This window comes from Cebus imitator, unplaced genomic scaffold, assembly GCF_001604975.1.
Source record: "Cebus imitator isolate Cc_AM_T3 unplaced genomic scaffold, Cebus_imitator-1.0 Scaffold32, whole genome shotgun sequence".
Taxonomy (NCBI): Eukaryota; Metazoa; Chordata; class Mammalia; order Primates; family Cebidae; genus Cebus; species Cebus imitator.
This window is the reverse complement of record NW_016107347.1, coordinates 3,174,550-3,194,517: the sequence shown is the minus strand read 5'-3', so window position 1 is coordinate 3,194,517 and position 19,968 is coordinate 3,174,550. Positions and strand designations below refer to the sequence as shown.

The 19,968-nt window shown below is 47.5% G+C and overlaps 1 protein-coding gene across 4 annotated transcripts in view; it reads right to left on the bottom strand.

The window, feature by feature from the left end:
• The window catches only part of IGSF3 (immunoglobulin superfamily member 3), a 95,433-nt gene that overhangs the window by 3,317 nt on the left and 72,148 nt on the right, over positions 1–19,968 (bottom strand). For all 4 annotated transcript variants that reach the window (XM_017524188.2, XM_017524190.2, XM_017524189.2 and 1 more), the window contains 3 exons: positions 11,105–11,515; positions 7,128–7,535; positions 1,981–2,478 (listed from right to left, as the gene is read on the bottom strand). In XM_017524188.2, coding sequence (XP_017379677.1) covers positions 1,981–2,478; positions 7,128–7,535; positions 11,105–11,515 — 1,317 coding nt within the window. The remainder of the gene's footprint in view (positions 1–1,980; positions 2,479–7,127; positions 7,536–11,104; positions 11,516–19,968) is intronic.

The window sequence follows — 19,968 nt, the reverse complement described above, 5'->3', positions numbered from 1 at the left end:
CTCTCCTAATTTACAGCTGTACGTTCCAGCAAAGCACTGCTTCTATTTTCCATTGAGAGCCATTATTGCTTCTTGGAAAGCCACATAATGAAATGTAATTTATTGATTGGGAACTCAACTGCCTCGAGGATCGTGAAGAAGCTGCTCCAGTTCAGTGGGAGCCTCCTGCATGGCTGCATTTTACATGCCCCTTTGCACTTAGTTCTGCTACAAACTTCCTTCTCTGGGAGGATGACACATTCCCTTCCTGCCAGCTTCTGAGAGCAGTTTTACCAGAAATGATACTGACCTGATTAATGTTATCAATTAAATGTCATTATGGGCCACTTACAAACATCCATAGCGTGTCTATGGCCACAAAGAACACAGTATTAGTTATAGCTGTATATGGAAGAGAATAAACCAGGCGCCCCAAGATAGGTTTAGGGCTGCTCTATATGTCTTTAGACCTTGGCAGGAGCCTAGCCTCTGGGAGCCCATGTTTTCTCTGTAAAATAAGGCTGCTGGATGACGTCTGTGTTCGATGAAACTTAATAATAATGGACATCCACAATGCACAGGTAAAATGCTGTCTAGACTGCTTTGCTTTCGCTTTGAGGCAGTGGGTTATTCAGTGGATCACAGCGTGGTCTGTGCATGCTGCAGCCTGCTGTCCTGTCCACTGAACAGCTGTTACTCATCAGTATTATTAAGAAAATTTAACCTGCCTCTTATTCGATTTCCAAAGTGCATGAAACTGCTGCTGATAGCCACTGTTGACCTGCAAAACTCCAGTTTCATATGGTTCTATCTAACACAATGTGAACGCTGGGTGATCAAGACAAAGAAATAGTGGCCCAAACTCAATCAAGATTAAGTGGTAAAATGTTTTGGCCGAAAAGAAGTTGAAAATCCCAGCAATTGTTTTCCTTTCTGCGTTCCAGGTCAGGGCTGCTCCTTTCCGCCCCGGCGTTAGTCCTCGGGGAATACTAGAACACCATTTTTAGTCTAATGTATTCCATGTTTTGATGGCAAGTCGACCAAGAGTGCATTGTTCCAACAAAAAATTCAGGCCAGCAATACTTCCCCCAGTCTCTGTTCACAGTGGAAGTCCCTCAGGATCATGGAAACTGCATTCCGGGCACCTGCAAATCCCCTCTCAGCTCTCCTGTAATATCACAGCCCTTCCAGGCTGGTCCTCCCAACATATGAGACCCACCTCGACTTCCAAGTCACCCTCCAAAATAACAATGACCCAGAAACTGGACAAAAAGAAATAATGACAGTGAGGTCGTCAGGCTTCATTTTTTTCCCTTTCCATTGTGAGTCTGAAACACTTGCTAATTCACTAAAGAAAGGTGAGTTCCAATAGTCTAAAAAAATAACAAGTAACACTGAACAATATACTAGTATAATGAAATCTTACTAAAATTAAATCTGGTGGAGCATCAAGTTTATTATAAAGATAATATGGTATATTATCACTTTAATTTCTATCCCTGTTTTTACATGGGTAATCAAGGGTCAAGTATATGAACTAGTATATCCAATCCTACCATATCTCAAAGCCTACTAATAAATGCCCATGACCATTAAGAAAACTACTTATGGCTGGGTGTGGTGGTTCACGCCTGTAATCCCAACATTTTGGGAGGCCAAGGTGGGTGGATCACGAAGTCAGGAGTTCAAGTCCAGCCTGACCAACATGGTGAAACCCCATCTCTACTAAAAATACAAAAATTAGCCAGGCGTGTTGGTGCGCACCTGTAGTCCCAGCTACTCAGGAGGCTGAGGCAGGAGAATCGCTTGAACCTGGGAGGTGGAGGTTGCAGTGAGTGCCATTTCACTCCAGCCTGGGCAACAAGAGTAAAACTCGGTCTCAAAAAAAAAAAAAAAGAAAACTATTTATTATTAACCCATAATCAAGCTCAAAATTTATCTTCCAGACACAGGTGGAACCAACAGTGACACCCTTCCTTCCTCTGTACTTGGGAAACTCACTCGTATCCAGAACATGGATGCCAATGGGGGCGGACTCCTCCTCTGTCAGCCGGTACCACTCCTTCTGAGGACTGGGCAGCCACTCCTCCACGCGGCAGGAGTAGTTGCCCGTATCTTGGGGGCTTGCCTGCAGCACTGTGAGCCGGTAGAGCACCGGGGAGAGCCTCTGGAAGCGAAGCCTGCCCTCCCAGGGACTGCCCTCTGGGCCAAAGACAGCATCTGGGCCCACGCTCAGCAGGGCCATCCGCTCTGTTGCGTCATCACTGTCCTCCTCCTCCTCCTCCTCCTCTTCCTCTTCTTCCTCCTCCGTTTCCTCTTCCTGTTCTTCTACGTCAGGGCTGCTCCTTTTTGCCCCAGCTTTAGTCCTCAGGGAATACCAGGCCACAGCGAAGCGGGAGTCCTGGCTGGAGCGGGACACAATGCTACAGTCCAGCTGGAAAGCCGCCTTCTCAGAAACTGTGGCATTGGGGACCACTGTGTCCACCTGTAGGGCAGCATCTGGGGAGGGACAAGGGACAAAGAAGACAGAAGTGGTTGTTTAAATTTGTTTGCTCAAAATAAACTAAACGTCCATCACTAAATACATGATAGCAATATCCATACTATAGGATACTGTGCACCTACTGAAAAGGCACAGGCAGTGCCGCAGGTGGAAGCTGACCCAAGAAAAATTATTAGAGTACAGAACAATGTTACTGTCCATGTCACTGCATGCAGTAAATGTATTTTATTCCGATCTGTTTATACTTGCATAAAATATCTGTGAAGGAATTCATGAGGAGCTGGCAATGTGGTCCCCTCTGGGAATCCTGGGAGGAAGGGATGTTTATTTTCACTGTAGCCCCTTGAGTGGCTGAATACTGTCCCTCCAAAACGCACATCCACCTGGAAGCTCAGAATGTGATTATTTGGAAACAGCATCTTTTGATGTCGTAGCTAAGAGGAGGTCTTACTGGATTAGGGTGGGCCCCAAATCCAGAGGCTGCTGCTATGAACTGAACTGGTACCCCTCCAAATTAATATGCTGAATTCCTAACCCACAATGTGACTACATTTGGAGGTAGGACTTTTAGGAGGTAACAAAAATTAAACGAGGTCATAAGGCTGAGACCCTAATACAGTAGGACTGGTGGCTTATAAGAAGAAGAAGAGAGAGGATCTCTCTCCAGGTACATGCACCGAGGGAAGACTATTCAAGGACATGGCGAGAAGGTGGCCATCTGCGAGCTGGAAGAGCCCTTGCCAGAGCTTAGCCATGCTGGCACCCTGACCTCAGACTTCCAGCCTCTGGAACTGTGGGAAAATAGATTTCTGTTGTTGAAGCCACCCAGTCTACAGTATTTTGCTATGGCAGCTGAGCAGACTAAGATAACTAGTGTCCTTATGAGCCCAGGAGAGGACACAGAGGGAAGGTGGCCTATGACGGGGGAGGCTTGAGCAGGAGTGAAGCAGCCGGAACGCCTGTTGCCATGTGGAGCTGGGGAAGGCCAGGAAGTGTTCCTCCCTAGCGCCTTCACGGGGAGCATGGCTATGATGACATCCTGATTTTGGACTTGTAGCCTGCAGAACTGTAAGACAATAATGTTGTAAACAATCAAGTTTATAGTAATTTGCTATGGTAGCCCTGGGAAGTTAAAACACCCATGCAGTAACTTAAACTACGTGGATGTCGCTTATTGCCCAAAACACAGTGAACCCAAGGAGATCAATCTCTCTCCAAGGACTGAAGTGAAATAACAGATGACAAGGCTAAAAGGGCCCTACCCTGTGAGCATGACTGACTCAGGAGGGTGTGCACAAAGTGTCCTCCCCACTTAGGCAGGAGACACAGAGTTAACCACAGAGGGGACCCCAAGCAGGAGAGTCACAGCTCACAGATGCCAACAGACAGACTCGTATCTGTTTTGCTTTTTTTTTTTTTGGGCTCACTGTGGTATGTTCTAAACAAATAATTCACTCCCTAACTGCTAAAAGGCCTCCCTTTGGCCCTGTTTATGTAATGTAAACCAAAGTAGAGCTACCAAATCAGATCCTACTTGGAGGACGACCAAACAGGAGCACTTTCCAAGTATTGCCCTGGACTTTCACTGAATTCGCTTAGCGTCACTCACAGGTGAACACAAAGCTGGGCTTCCCACTGTTCTTGTGGGGGCTCTACCAAGCCCCTCTGCACCTCCCACACACACCCATCTGGAATCTCAGTATGCACTGTTGGCAAAAGGAGGCTCAGTAACCAGTTACAGGTGGCAGGCCCAGCTCTGTCAGGGACAAGAACACGCTTAAGAGCAGAAGGTAGCTGTGTGGGGGCTATTCAATCAGTTCACAGGCAACTCGAACTCACTGGATTCCTCAGTTGTAACTCCCAAGGCCACTGGGGTACAATGGGGAGCTCTCCAGTGTTTTTCTCCTCCAGAGTCTGACATCCCCAGGTATCCCCAGGCTCCTGGTGACTGGCTACGGTGTCAAGGGAGGTGGTCCTGGGCGATGTGCAATGGAACTCATCTCGGCCAGGGACAAGATGGCCAGAGATCATCAGGCATTTAGCTCCTCCCTCCCCACTCTCCCTTTGCTTTCTTCTCTTCTAACCGCCTAACATTTTTCTTGGCCCCTTCATGCCTTATCTGCATAAATGACTCAATACAAGTTTCCTGAAAGAAATTAATTTCTACCCCCCCACAATCTTCTCCCCTTAACATGTTTCTCTACCAATCTGGTTCCCTGCATCTGCCCCCTTCTAGAATATGCCAACCTTCTTCCCTGTTCAGAAGTTAATACTCTCTTCCAAGTAGAAGCCATGGAAAGATGCTGACCTCTGCCCCCGCTGTCTGCGTGATGCCAATGGCTCCCCTGGCTCTCAGTGACCACCGATTCCTGGCCTGTGTGATGACTGTGGCTTTCTCTCTTCCCCAGTTGTGTGAGCCCAACACAACTACTAATCGACCCATCTGCAATCTTAGTGAGGGTGGGAGCCCTTCATTCCATGTATTTCAGAATATAGTGAATGGTCAACCCTTAGCAGCCAAAGGTGATTATTTTCCTAACAATACTTTTAGAACTATGTTATTCCAAGTCTTCCATAAGTTTAATGTATCCCTCTGAAAAAAAATCTTTTAAGTACATCTGCACAATGAATGTTATGAAACCACTAAAAATAGTGACTACGAAATGCTTTCAGAGACATGGAAAATGCTCATAAAAGAAAGCTGAGTGGGAAAAAAAGATCGCATAAAATAGTAAGATCCTGACTTTGTTTAGAGAGAGAGGAAATATGAAGACATGAGGTAAAGACCAAAAAATATACACCAAATTATTAATAGTAGGTAGGCCGTGAGATTATGGCTAACTTTCAAAATTATACTTTTCTGTTTTCCAATGTTTTGTAATTAGTACAATCAACCTGTGTAATCAGGGACAGATGGACAAACGGATGGAAGGCAGGCTGATGCAGGCTTGCTCACAGGGTTGAACAGGAGACAGACACAGGGTCAACAGTTCAGGTACCTGTTGGAAGCACAAAGAGTGGCAGGAGGGAAGCCCGGTGGTCACTCGGCCTGTACCTGCTAGCTGTGTGGTGATTCACTCCAGGCTTTGGTTCCTCATGAGTAAAACCTACCACTCAGGGTTACTGTGAAGCCTCAACGTAAGTCTCCTAACTATGGCTGGGACGTAGCTGTACTCAATAAACATATGTCTCCTCCCATTCCATCTGGGGGCCTCAGTGTGGTGACCTGCAGAATGGGTGGGAGTTGAGGAAGTGGGGCATTCAGCTGCCATTCTCCACAATTTCACCTTCGGGAAAAGACATGCAGCCATTTCTAGGCAAGGTAAAAAGCAAAAAATATATATAAATAAATAAAAGCTCATGGAAAAATAGGAGTTAGCTCAAAGTGGAGGTAGGTGATTTCCCTGCAGCTTAGGCAAGACACAGGTGAATGAGATACTGTCCATTTCCTGTAACCAAGGCTGCAGCACCTCCCGGAAGTGTGTTCCATGATCTAAGGGACCTGGCGCCACCCTGGAGATCCAACATCCCACCAGCGAAATGAGCTGCTCTACTCAGACATAAAGACATTAGGAAAACTTCCAATAGTGTCATGATGCTCAGAAAACAAACAAGATACTGATGGGGTCATGAATTCACTTCTGCTCCAGGTCCTTACAGGAATGATCGACTTTTCACTCTAATATGAATGGATGATGCTATGATGTTACAAAGGATACAGGAATCCTGCACATCTTAGCTTTAATTATGTGTTTAAATGTGCAACAATTATGCCTAGTAATTATATGCATTTAGCTATTTAGAAACAGCAATAAAGACAAGAAAAACAAAAGGCCACACAGAATAGTTATTAATACTAGTAAAATTATTGGGGCTGGGCCAGGTGGCTCATGCCTGTAATCCCAGAACTTTGGGAAGCCGAGGCGGGCGAATCACGAGGTCAGGAGTTTGAGGCCAGCTTGGCAACATAGTGAAAGCCCATCTCTACTAAAAATACAAAAATCAGCCGGGTGTGGTGGCACCTGCTTGTAGTCCCAGATACTCTGGAGGCTGAGGCAGGAGAATCACTTGAACCCGGGAGGTGAAGGTTGCAGTGAGCCGAGATCATGCCACTGCACTCCAGCCTGGGCGACAGAGTGAGACTCCATCTCAAGAAATAAAAATAAAAAAAAAAAATTATTGGGAAGTGAGAGAGTGAAGGCTATACACAATTCACTGTTTTCTATTTAAAGCTTGTAAACTGATTATTTTCCACTGAAAATCCACAAGCTGAATTTTTTTTAACAATATGGTTATTGTTTCAAGATTTCTGTCATATCCACCATTTGTTCAAATCTGGAAAAAGATCTGTGCGCCTGGAATAATGAATGACCAGATTTTATTCTAATTAAGAAATCAAATCACCTTAGGCCAAAGCCAGATGTGCAATTTTCCATTCACTAGAAAAAAATTCAGGCAATTTTGAATATAAATGCATACAAATATAGACATTCATATATTTAACTGCAAATAATCTGTTAATAATTTTATCCAGTGCATAAAATATTATACTTAAATAATATACTGATTCTATCCAGTGCAAAAAATATTATGCTTAAAGGGGAAACATCAGAGGTAGTGGAAGCTTGGGGACATGCACCCTCACCTGGTCGCACGACCCTCAGGGCTGTCTGCCCAGCGGTGTCCTCTGCCCGCTTGTACCACACCCCACTGGGGCTAGGCAGCCACTCCTCCACGCGGCAGCTGTAGGTCCCACTGTCCTGCACAGCCACGTTCTGGATGAAGAGCTGGTACACGCCGGGGGAAGGACTCTCCAAATGCAGCCGCCCCTTCAGGTTGTTCTTGGCCGCCTGCTCTCCATAGTGGAAGGTGGCCTCACGGCTCAGACGGGCCACAGTCTCCTGCTCGGGGTGGTTAGGCTTCCATACAAACCATTCCACCATGAGCTGGGAGGCCATGCTGGTGCGATTGAGGACGACGCACTCCAGCTGCACCTGCCGGGTCTCCAGAACCGACAGGTTGCCCTGGGCTTGGCGGAGCCTCAGGCGGCTGTCTGGAACAGTGAGGAAACAGAAGTCAGTGACAAGAGGACAACAAGCAATCCATACGCATCTTTCCCAGGGTGGGTGAAAGGGTGCTTTCCAAATACAGAAGGACGGCAGACAGGCTCCATTAGGAGAAACATTTCTCAGATGTGGCTCCCTAAACATTCTGAGTTCCTCGTTCACATGTTGGAATGCCTGGGTGTCGAGGAGTTCAGTGTTACAATAACAGCTGTCCCTGAAGTCACAGCCCTCATAGGTTCTGAGGCTCACAGGAGGACGAGCAGAAGCTGTAGAGACTGCACATCCAAATGACAAAAGACCCCAAAGCATGTGGCTGGCTGAGGCGGGTGGCTGGGAACAGTCAGGGAAGGGGATGGTGAGAAACCCTGAAAAGAATAAACTTTTAAAACTGACCATATGATGGCTAGAAAACGCTGGGCTGCCAACCACACAGGAACTGCAGGGGGAAGCCCAGTTTAATCTGTTCATCTGTTAGCCCTCAGAATTGCAATTCTCAATTTCCTTACAAAAACCTACACAAGTTCCCTCTCAGGGTGGGAATAGAACTGATATGACATCAGTACAGAAAAGACTGCTGGGCGTGGTGGCTCACACCTGTCATCTCAGCACTTTGGGAGGCCAAGGTGGGTGAATCACTTGAGGCCAGGAGTTTGAGACCAGCCTGGCCAGCACAGTGAAACCCTGTCTCCATTAAAAAATACAAAAATTACCCGGGTGAGGTGGTGTGCGCCTGTAATCCCAGCTACTCGGTGGGGAGGGGGGGTGAAGGTTGCAGTGAGCCAAGATCATGCCATGCCACTGCACTCTAGCCTGGGTAACACAGTGAGACACTGTCTCAAAAAAAAACAAAAAAGAAAAAAGAAAAGATTGATACTGATGGAACCGAGTGCTTTGAAAACTCAGCCAGGCAGAGTCTCCTCCAGTGGAAAAGTGTCATTAATGACAGCACACTTTGATGGCATGCCTATAATCTCACAAGAGCCCAAATGACTCTATCTGGACCAGAGGTATCTAAAAGCTATGACACTATGAATGCACTGTAGCACCTCAGGAATGGGACTTCTAAGTGACATCAGAGGCGGGGAGGCTGGGCACTTTCACTCATTACTTTCCACACACTTCAATACTGCCTGAATGTTTTACAACGTTCATGATTACTTTTGTAATTAAAGTTAGGAAATACAAAAGAACCAATTTTATATAACCAAATCCCTTTCTCCCTCCCCATTCAAATATATATAAGAAGATATTAACTCTGGTTGTCTCAGGGTTGAAAGGTTACTTTCTTTGTTTTGTTTCTTGGGTTTTTTATTTAATTTTTTTATTTTTTTGGTGTGTATGTATTTTCCAAAAGAAAACGATACAAATCAAAACTGTCAACTGAAACAGGGAAAGCTGTTTTACTCAGTGTCCTGTGAGTTTCAGGTTTACAGTTTTAAAGTTCACTGTAACAGAGACTTCACTAACTGTGTGGACAGGGACCCTTCCAATCCTTCTGCACTGTCCCACTTAGCTTGACTGTAGTCTCAGAAAGGGAAATCCCTTCAATAAGTCTAGGCTCCTCCAAGAATCTCTTGGTTTCAGTACAAATGAGGAAAGGAAAAAGTGGTGATGACTAGAGCACAAATGCAGAGGGACGGGGCTGACCGTGTTTTTTCAGTAGAGAAAATCATTAGAACTGAAAATAGATGAAAAACAGGAACCAAAAGAACACTGGTGGGCCTAATGACAACCTTCAATTTTCAAAAACCCCAGGGACTGGCCTGAAGTCAGGTCACCGAAAATGCCAAAGGGAATCACTTCAGACCAGAGCTTCCTGTTTCATGCACCAGCAGAGGTTAGCAGAAAATGCCACCGTGAGGCCAGTGAGAATCCCTGGAAATATAATATCCTCAGGCAAAGGAGGAGAACAGACCCACTGCATTCAGCAGGGGCCAGGCCACAGCTGGAGTTCGGTACTAGGTTCCACCGGCTTACTGAACAGGCCTCCTTAGGAGTGAAGCAATGGTGAAGAAAACCAAGTTCCTATGCTTACTCAGGAGGCTTCAACTCTAGTAGAAGAGACAGAAAACAAATGTGTATATATATATGCATTCTAATATAAAAAGAATACATAGTGACTGATAAGTCTATTTTAAGTATAAATATAAATAAATACTTCATACTTACTTATATATGAATAAGTAAATTAACAGAATGTCAGGTGGTGATATGTATTGTGGAAAGGCCGGGGAAAGGAAAGCTAGAGTGTTAAGGGGCTACGTTTACGTTAAAATGAGCTAGGAATCCCCCTTTAAGGAAGAGCAAGATAAATATCTATGGCCAACATGTTCCAGGCTGAGAGAACAGTAAGTACCAAGGCCTTGAGGTGTTCAGGGAAAGCAATCATTTATTCCCTATTCAACCAATATTTACTAAGAGTACCATGCCGGTGGCTGAAGATGTAAGACACAGCCCAAAGTGCTTACAGTGTAGTATAGAAGAAATGCAAACCATTATTAGACTGTGTGTTTTATAATGGACCCGTACTGGTATGGGAGAAATCAGGGTAGGCTTCCTAAAGGTGGTGCTGAATGAAGTCTAAGAAATAGGGTGAAGACAGTGGAGAAGCAGCAGGAGAAACACATTCCAGGCAATGAGGATGGCACAAGCAAAGGCCTCAAGATGAGACTCTGGGTGGCAACACAGCATCCCCATGGCCCACCAGGAAGAAAGGCAGCAGCAACCACAAATTACAGGGACGGAGAATGAGGGATGGAGAGGCCATGAAGGCTACATTACGTGAGTAGAAGTTGAAAGAACTAGAGATCTTTAACAGAGAAGGGGAGATTGAAAGGGGCATACACTTCATGTATTTGAAAGGAAATGACCCAGACTTATCTTTTGTTGTTCTAGGGGCAGATCTAAAAAGGGAAAATTACAGGAAGGTGATCTTTTCAACAATCAGAGCTACCCAAAAGTGGAACTGAGGCCTGCAGAGTGAGTAGCTCTCCCTCCCTGGAAGCATTCTGGCAGAGGTTGAGTGCCTCCCGTCAGGGAGAAGAAGAAGGGCCACATCCCGGGGTCGAAGAGGGGCCAAAGAAGGACTAATTCAGTTTGGAGATAGGAAGGGCTTGTCTGGGCTGCGCTGGGAGCTAAAGAAGAAGGCGGATGCAGATGCATAAAACCAGAAAACTCTGGGTGTGGAGCTGGTGCCAGTCCGAGACCCAGGGTGCAAACTGCAAGCCCAGAAGGAGATTCAGGAGCTGCCATGAACTCTGCTTTGCCACATTTGCTAATCACAGCTGCCCTCTCAGGCTGCTCCTTGGTGAAGATGGTGTCTGTAGAAGCAGAGTCAAGGATGCTTCCATGAGTCTGCCATCAGCATCGGGACCCACTGCAGGTAAAATGGGTGGAGCTGCAGCGTGCTAGAGTGACGGTCTGCGTACCTGCACCCACACCCAGCATGTACCTTGCAAAGAGTCTCTCCACACCAGCCCCACAGAGCTCCATCCACGCCCAAGCAGTCTCTGCACCAAACCTGCTAGCCCAGGACAGCCGTACCCTGCGTCCTTACCTGGCTGCTTAACAGTGACTTCTGTGCGCCCAGAAACCTCCTCTGCCAGCTTGTACCAGGCGTAGTTGGGGCTCAGCAGCCACTCCTCCACGTGGCAGTAGTAGCTGCCGCTGTCACTGACCTCAGCTCTCTGGACGGTGAGGCTAAACAGGCCCCCCGACACATGCCTCTCAAACTGAAGCCTGGCTCTCAGGCCCTCCTCCTCGGCGTACGTGCCATACTCGAAGGCGGAGTTGTGGGTGGTCTTCAGGATGAGTTTGCCATCAGCATCTGAGGGCTTGTGGACGTACCAGAGCACTGCAAAGTGGGAGTTCTGGCTGGTCTGAGACTTCACTGAGCAGTTCAACTGGATGGGCCTGTTTTCCACCAGGGTGAGGGTTCTCTTCGATTTGCTCACCTGCAGCTTTGTCACTGCAAAGGAAAGGGGGGCAGAGGAATTGCCACACACTCCCAGAAATGTGGCCCATCCACCTTCAGGCTCTGAGCTGGGTTTCCTCCAGATCTAACATGGACTGGCTTCAGTGCCTTCAGAAGAAGGCCGCATGGAGCCCAGGCTGTCCCTGAACATCCTTCTCTGCCTCCTCCTTGCCACGCTTCTGGCTTAGGCCTTCACCATCCCTCCCCTATCCACCGGCGGCACTCCCCACCATCACAGGCCTCCCAGGGTGATCCAGCTGAAATACAAATCTGGCTATATCAGGTCTCTGCTTGAAAAGTTTAACAGCTCTGAACTACCTGTGGGCTAGAGAGAAACATTTCCTTTTCACAGTACAAAGTTCCTCCAGGATCTGGCCCTCACTCACGTGTCCTGACTCATTTCCCACGACTCATCCTCAAGCACCCTCCACAAGCACACACCCTGGTGCAGGTTCCCCTGACCTCTGACCTTTGCCCTTGCTGTCCTCTCTGCCCGTCCCATTCTGCCGCCTCCCACCCGGACCCTTCTCTGCACTTGCCCTCATTCCCGTCCCCCTGGGCTCGGTACGCTTCCCTAGCACTCTCTATGTATCTCTGGGCTGTTTGTCCTCACATCTCTCTCCCATCCTAGATGGTGAGCTCCCGCAGGGCAGAGATCAAGCTCTTTCCACTCAATCAGCCAGTATTTACAGAGTGCTCACTCGGTTTCCCACAAGATGCTAAGTGCTGGGGATGTCCTGAAGAGCAAGCCAGAGTCCCAGCCCTGATGGGGCGGACTGCCTAGCGGATGTTCTCATCGCTGCACCCCCAGGGCCTAGCACAGCACCTGCGCCAGGAAAGCATTCGGATCAGCATTTGCTGAAATAGGTGAATGAGTGGGTGAGCGAATGAGAGCGCATTGGAAAAACACAACAGGTAATCAGAGGATGCTGCAGGGGGCCTTCCTCTGGGGGAGTAGGAGAGAAGGCCAAAAAGATGGAAAACCACGAGGCAAGGCAAAGCCAACTGTAGTCCTCCCTTCCCCTCAATGTCCCGCTCCAAAAACAGACAAGAGGGCAGACTGTGGAACGCCTCTCTTGCAGCTAAGTACTGAGACGTGTTCACCTTGCCAGTGGCAGGAAGCCAAAGTCTAATGAAACCCATCCTAGGAAGGTGATCTGAGATCTCACCCACTCCATCATCAATATCCTTGGTTCTCCATTCCCCCACCCACCCTCTCCCACTACTAAATATGAAAAAAGAAGCCGTTCTAAGTTCCTCTTAGGAAACTAATAGTGCAAGCATTGTTCCACCTCCACCACTCTCTTCACACTTAGTTTTTTGGCCACGGGACCAAACCACTTGTCAGCTGAGAAAGGAAGCAGAGGCAAGGTGCAGATTCCACCCAGGGACAGCAACCTGGGCCTCCTCCAACTGAGATTGTCCGGAGGGAGGGGCAGGGCAGGGATGCCTGGCCAGGCTCCAGCACTCTGCTGGTCAGACTCTTGTTTCTTAAGGCCAGCTCAACCCCAGGAACTGCATCCAGACCCAGGACCCAGCCCACTGGTCATGACCCTGGCCTGCCAGCTTGCTTCAGCTTGGTTTGGCAGCATCAAGGGTTGAGTCCCATGCATCATGGGATGAAAACTTGTGAAAGCCACAGACTGCCACTTGGTCCCCCTGTAACACACAGACAAATGTTCTGAATGGGTGGAAGGATTTAGCAAGCTAATGTGTAGCAGAGTCCAATTCCCAATGCCATAACTGAGCGACGCTGAGGACACATCACCCAGTGGTAAATCAGACATTCTCTCCAGGAAGACTTGTTGAATTCACATACCCACAGACCTTCCCACACCATCAAGCACACACCAGGCACCACTCAGAGAGAAATCCTGTGTGCCACGGCCCCACCCTCCCGGATTCATCTTTTTTGTTCTCAAGTCCAATCTTTCGCCTTCTCCCCTCTTCAAACGCAGAAAGTCCTCTAGGGCACACTGGGAATCCGGGGCAAGGTTTACCACCAAGCTCCCAAGCTCTGGAAACTAGATTTGCATTAGCTTGCCGGTCGACTTTCAGATTGGATTCCTGTAATACTTGAAACAACCGGCTCCCTTTTCATTCCTTTCCAACCCAATTCACCGCATGCAAATGATATCTATATCAGTGCAAATGACACCACCTGAATTATCTGGTTCTTGGCCAAAAAAACTGGGTTGTTCAGCCTAGAGTAGAAAGAGCTTTAAAATGTATTATTAATTGGGGCTGGATTATTTTTGCAACTGTTACTAAGGAAACCTCAATTGCTATAGTAACTGTATATGTTAAACTGGAATCCTATGACTAAACTTCAATTTAGTCACATGGTCTGGGAACCAGAATCCAAGGAAGAGAAATGTTTCAAAGCATTCCCATTTTTTTTTTTTTTTTTTTTTTGCCTTCCCATGTCAAAATATTGTGAAGTGTTGAGAAGCTTGAAAGAGAGGCATTTTTAAAATTTGGTGCCCGTCTGCCAGGTGGACAAGGGGTCAGCTCCTATTCTATGCTCTGGATTTCCTCCCACATCTCCAGGGCAGGTAGGACTTTTCCTGAGGCACAGGGGAGACTGGAATCTCCACATATAATTAGGGAGCCCTCCCACGTCCTGCCAAAGCCCTGCCCTGAGCGGTGTGCAGCCTGCGTGCACCACCTTCTTCCACGCAGCTAGGAGAGCCCTGCTTCCTTACAGACCACAGGTGTTTTCATCTGCAAAATAAGAACAATATGTATCTATCCCCATGAGGAGTCCTGTGCGGAGTAAAAGCAATTGTCTATAAAAAGAGTTTAGCACAGAACCTGGTATATAACAAACACCCAGTCAATTTTTAGCTATTCTCATTCCTTTTTGGTTTCTGTCCCTTGTCCCAAGTTCAAAGCTCAACATTTGGATTGGGAGCCATCAAGCATAAGTGGCACTCTTCCTGCTCAAAGTGCTGGACTTGGGCCAGCAGCACCAGCAGGAACTGGGAGCTTGTTAGAAATGCAGACTCTCAGGCCCTACCCCAGACCCAGGAAGTCAGAATCTGCACTTCAACAAGATCCCCACGTGATTCACAGGGAGCTTCAAGCCTGAGAAGCCCTGGACTTGGCTGGGTGAGTGAATGGGCTTTGAAAGAAAAGACTGGTTAACCCCCAACAGTGAGTTGGCAGGAGGAAGAAGGAATCTGGCAAGAGGCAGGAAGAGGGACCACGGCGACTCCAGCTCACACCAGTGGCCGCCTTCGTGGCAGCCCCCAGGGGCCGGGCCCTGCTTGAGGGAATGACCCTTTCTTTCTGCAGCTGAAGACTTTCCTTCCCAAGCTTCTGATTATTACTTGGAAGATCTGTGTTTGGTATTGTAGGAGAGGCCATTGTGTTTGTTACAAGCCAGGACAGGGCGGTTTCAAGGTGGGCGATGTCAGGAAGAGGGAAGAACTTCGCAGCAGAGACAAGCAGCGCCTTCCTCAGCCAGCCTGCCCTCCCTTCGGACTCCACTCTGTGTGTGCCGTTCTCACTCAAAACTCATGTATTTCTTCAGTAAAGGATTCCCTTACACTCCACTATAGCTCTGTTACTGCTGCCTTACAATGAAGGTAATTTCAGAGTCTCTTTCCTACAAAATCCTAAGCACATGCAGGGCAGGGACTATGACCCAATCACTGTTAAATTAATAAATGAATAATTGAATAAATGTGGTTCCTTTTTAAACGGAGCGGCAATTCTGATTCTGATAGAAGAGAGAACATTTCAAAAGATGTGTGGCCTCTGAGCTAGGCCCTGAGAAACAAGCAAAGGAGAGTGAAAGGGCATGCCAGAGAGAGGGGACGGGGTGGGGGAAAGACGACAACTTCCCTGGGCAATGCATTCGGGGAGGAGCCAATGCTCACGTGTAGCGGATGAGGTTAGAAAGGTAAGCTTCGGCCACGATGCAAGGGGCCTGGAGCTTGTACTTGATCCTGACCACCTGTGGCCCTCAGGGTACACTCCATGGATCTGCAGATCAGCACCTCCTGGGAATTTGCGAGTCCCTACTAAGTCAGAAGAACTGCGGGCGAGGCTCAGCAACCCGAAGTCTCATGAGCCTTCCAATTGATTCTGATGCAGTCAAGTTTGAGACGCCACAGCCATGCTGCCGAGGTGGTTGCCGGTAAGTCTGGAGAGCGGTTCTGTGCAGTGGTGTGAGCAGCAGCCAGAGGGTGGCAGGTGAGGAGAGATGGGCAGTGAGGGAGGAGACGCTGCTCTTTATTAAAGACAACAGACAGTCATGCCAGAGATAAGAGGAGGCCAGTGGCTGCAGCAGGAGAGATTTTTCAAGTGGAGGGAAGCGAGTCAGACGAGAGACTGGGAGAGAATGCAGGGTGGGCTGGCTGGGAAACCAGTGGCACAGAAGCCTGCCAGTCAAACTGCTACTATACCTGAACCCCTCTGTCCTTAACACCCCTGCTCTCAGCTCTGTCTGCACGGCCATTCCCTATTTGGGCCCCCAGTGATCTCTTTCTCAGGGTCTTATAATTGGCCTGCATATGACACTGCCTGCCTCCAGGCTTAGCCACAGCCAGGGGATTTTCCTAAATGGCAAACGAGGCATTGCCCATGGCTGCCCACCCCATAGCCCGAGACAGCAGTTATCAATCAGGCCGCCAATCGCCAGCAGGTCTTTGGGTGCCATGTTGATTTGGGGAGGGGTATATATATATTCAATGGAATAAAGCCATTAAAGATGTAAAATCGTATCTGGGACAACTCCAGGCAACAAAACTCTGCCTCGTGTCCTGTGTGACTTTCGAATGACATTCCTATGGGCAAAAAATATGTCTCTGAGCCTAGAACCTACTTTCATTTTACTATAATCACAAGACTTTTATTTTGCATGGTTTTAATATATGCCAGGTCAGTCAGGAGAGGATTTTTCTTTGTTTTGTTCAGAGTTGTAGCAAGAGTTGCTCGGGACGTCAGGAACCCCGTGGGGATGGCGGTGCTGCTCGAGGTGACAAGTCCCTGATAGAGTGGCCGTCAGCGTGCGTTCAGAGGCGGTGTTCACTGTGACTGTGCCTCCTGGCGTAGCTGTCCTGAGCATTTACACATCGAAACACAGTATTTTACTATGAACTACTTTTTAAAAAAAAATCTTTTTTTATCCCAAAACTTGGGCAGTATAGCAAATTTTAAAGATGAGATGATTAGGAATGTTATATCATATATGAATTTCATTTCTGGGTAAAGGAAATATTACAAATTATTACAAAAATGGAGTATATGATCTGGGTATGAGCTAAAGTCCTAATTTCTGAGTTTAGGATATTCTTATTTATTTAGCAAACTTTAATCTGGTCCTCTGTGTTCAGCACTATTCTAGGCACCTTATAAATATTAACTACTCGGTCCTCACCAATCCTATGAAATAAATATTATTCCCAATTTTATAAAGACCCTTGCCCAAGGTCACACAGCTGGTTCAGTGGTAGAGCTGGAATTCAAACCCAGGCCGTCTGGTCTGTCCTTGCTTTTAGCCATTATATATGCCCGCCCACCCTCCCGTGTACAAAAAGGACTTCCTGATCCCTGCCAGCTTGCCTGGAGGCAGACCCCTCGCAGACCCCATGCTTTAGTCATCTCAAGATAAGCATGCTGCTCCCACCCTCTGTGACTGTCTTTATTCACACTCTCCTCTGAGCCTGAAATGCCCCACTCCTCCTTCCCAACCTCCTGCCCTCACCCTTACCCCACTGCCTCCTCATGCATCCTGCCCCTGCCCATGCCCTGTGCTGGCTCTGCCTTCACACCTGTAATGCTTTTCTGCTCTCCTCTGTTCCTAGGCGTGCTGCCTCCCTCAGAGCCTGCAAGGCAGTAACGTGACACACCCACCTCTGCAGCCTCACCAGCATGGCAACCTGGCACTTAGTAGGTGCTAAAACATGCATGCAGAGAGACACGGAGGGAGGGGCAAGGGGAAAGCTGCAAGAGTCTGCAGGTGGAAATAGCTAATTAAAGTAACCCAGATGCACACTACCCTGCCTTACCTGTCTGCAGGCAGAGCAGTGACCCTGGCTATTTGATGCCAATAACAAGTGACCCGGTGTTACCATGACAACAGGCCTGAGGCGTCGCGGAAGTGCTGGGCACTCCTCTGAGGGCCCCTGCACTCACGTTCATTCTATCTTGGCACAGACAACAGGCAGACACCACCTGGGATGGAAGAAAGAGGACCCCAGACTCCCCTGAAAGAAGGCAGAGGCCAGTTCTGAGGGATGGGGCAGCCAGTCACCCACTACAATGCGACAAAGAGAGCCAGTGCTCACATGCTCTGGGCTCACGGAAGTCAAAGAAAAGCCCTCCACTATCCCAATCTGCCAGCTCAGCAATAAGAAATAGAAGAAAACCGATTTGGCAACATCCAGAGGGTATTAAATATTCATCCTGACTGCCCATCAGTAAAATCCCAGCAGAATACACCCCTGACAAATCGGCTTTCCACCACCGGAGGCTGTCCTCCTGGAAGCTTGTTTATTGCTTTGTCAATTTTAATGTACAATATTTAATAGCCAAACCAAGATATTGTCGTAAACATTTGGAAAATGAGTGCTGGCATTTCCCTGACTGCTTCTGTATTTAGGGATGTATAATTGGAGGGTGTTTTGAGCTAAAGAAAATCAGAAGGAAGCAAAGTGATTATGCTTCACAATTAAAAAAGAACTGATGAAGAACTAGGAACCAAACATGTTGAACTGGCTGAAAGTCTTGCCTAAATGCCCCTTGGGGGGCTCACACTGCAATCAATGGGGTTCAGGCTAAGCCAGATCAATGGTCACATGAGAGTGATGGCATTCCTTGAAGACTCTGCTGGGGATGTGCATAGGCAGCAGGAAGCAAGCATAAGGAATGCTCAAATAACAGATCCACAACAAGGCAACTGTGCCTCCAACCATAGATTCTGATGAATACTGACATGGGGGCAGGATCAGCAGGTGGCTCCAGCAGGGACGAGTCTGGGGCACAGACCGCAAAGAACCTTGCTGAGATAAATGATATCACAGCAGCGGAAGGCTGATGGTAAACGGACCAGCGTGAGTGAGTCAACAGTCCCCGGATTCCTATTTGATTCTGATGGAATAAGAATATTCAACACAATATTCTTTAAAACGGGGGTGGCAGGGGACATTTCTATGGAAGACACCAGAGCAGGGCTCAGAATCTATGTTTTGAGGGGCAAGGTATGCAGGGAGAGCAAAAGAAGACAGCACAGTGCTGGTTTTGAGCCTCTGGTATCCCCAAGTCTTGGAGCCACCTTGTGGCAGAAGCTGGAAGAATCAGGAGTTAAAAGGGGCACAAGGTTAACCTTCTGCACCATCAGCAAACCGTGTCTCAAGGAACCTCTACAAGTGTCTTATGACCCCAACTTCCAAAAAAACAAATTTAAGTCTATGCTAAAGGGGGTTAGGAAATCAGGGGTGGTTAACCAGAGACAGGGAACATTAAATACAAGTACCCGGTACCAAAGAGGATTCCTGAGAAGAAAAACGCGTGTCTAGAACATATAATAAAAAAATTAGGAACCTGGACTCTGGAGCCAGACTGCCTGTCTGACTTGAATCCTGGCTCTGCCATTTGCTGTGGCACACTGAAGAGTTTACGTAACTTCCGTGTCAGTGTCCTCATCTGTGAAGCTGAGTGAAACAGTCCCCCTCACAGCACTGCATGGATGAAGGAAGGAGGAACTAAGTCATTACATGTAAAGCATTCAGAATGGTTTACAAGAAATGCTCAGTGAATATTAGCTCTACTGTTGTTACGACCAGTAACACTAGTGCCGTGACTCCTGCACACCATCGGTATGCAAGGAGAAAATCCTTCTGTAAAGGACACCATTAACTCTGAATGCAGAAAGAGTAATCTCTGATTACACAGCCTTTAAAAAGGTCAAAGACTCCCTAACCCAATTGCTTTTTAACACGACACACCTGGATTCAAATCCCAACTTCCCCACTCAGCAGGTATTAATTTGAGCAAGTGAGATCCTCTCTGAGCCTCTGTCACTTCACTTACAAAATGGGAAAGCAGCATGCTCCTCCCAGGGTTGCAGTGAAGATTAAGTGAGATAATATACACCATGTGTCCAACAGTTTTTAGAACATAGTCAGCTCTCATGTATTTTTCTAATTCTATTTCCCCAGAATGAATGCGCCAGAACCAAAGTATATAGGAAAAAGAGTAAAAACTCATAGGAAGCTCTCTGGAAAATATGAAGTGCTAAATGCATAAATATTTAATAGAGAAGAGACAGTAACACTTCAGGGGATGCACTCTCCTGGTGCCTCAGCCGCCCTCTGGGAGTCCTGCGCGGCCTCCCGCGCCCACCTTTGCTCTTCCTAGCCTCCAGAGGGCCGTAAAAGTACATTACTGTGCACCTTTAAGTAGAGGCCTCATAACAGCCCAAGTGCAGTGATACTCAT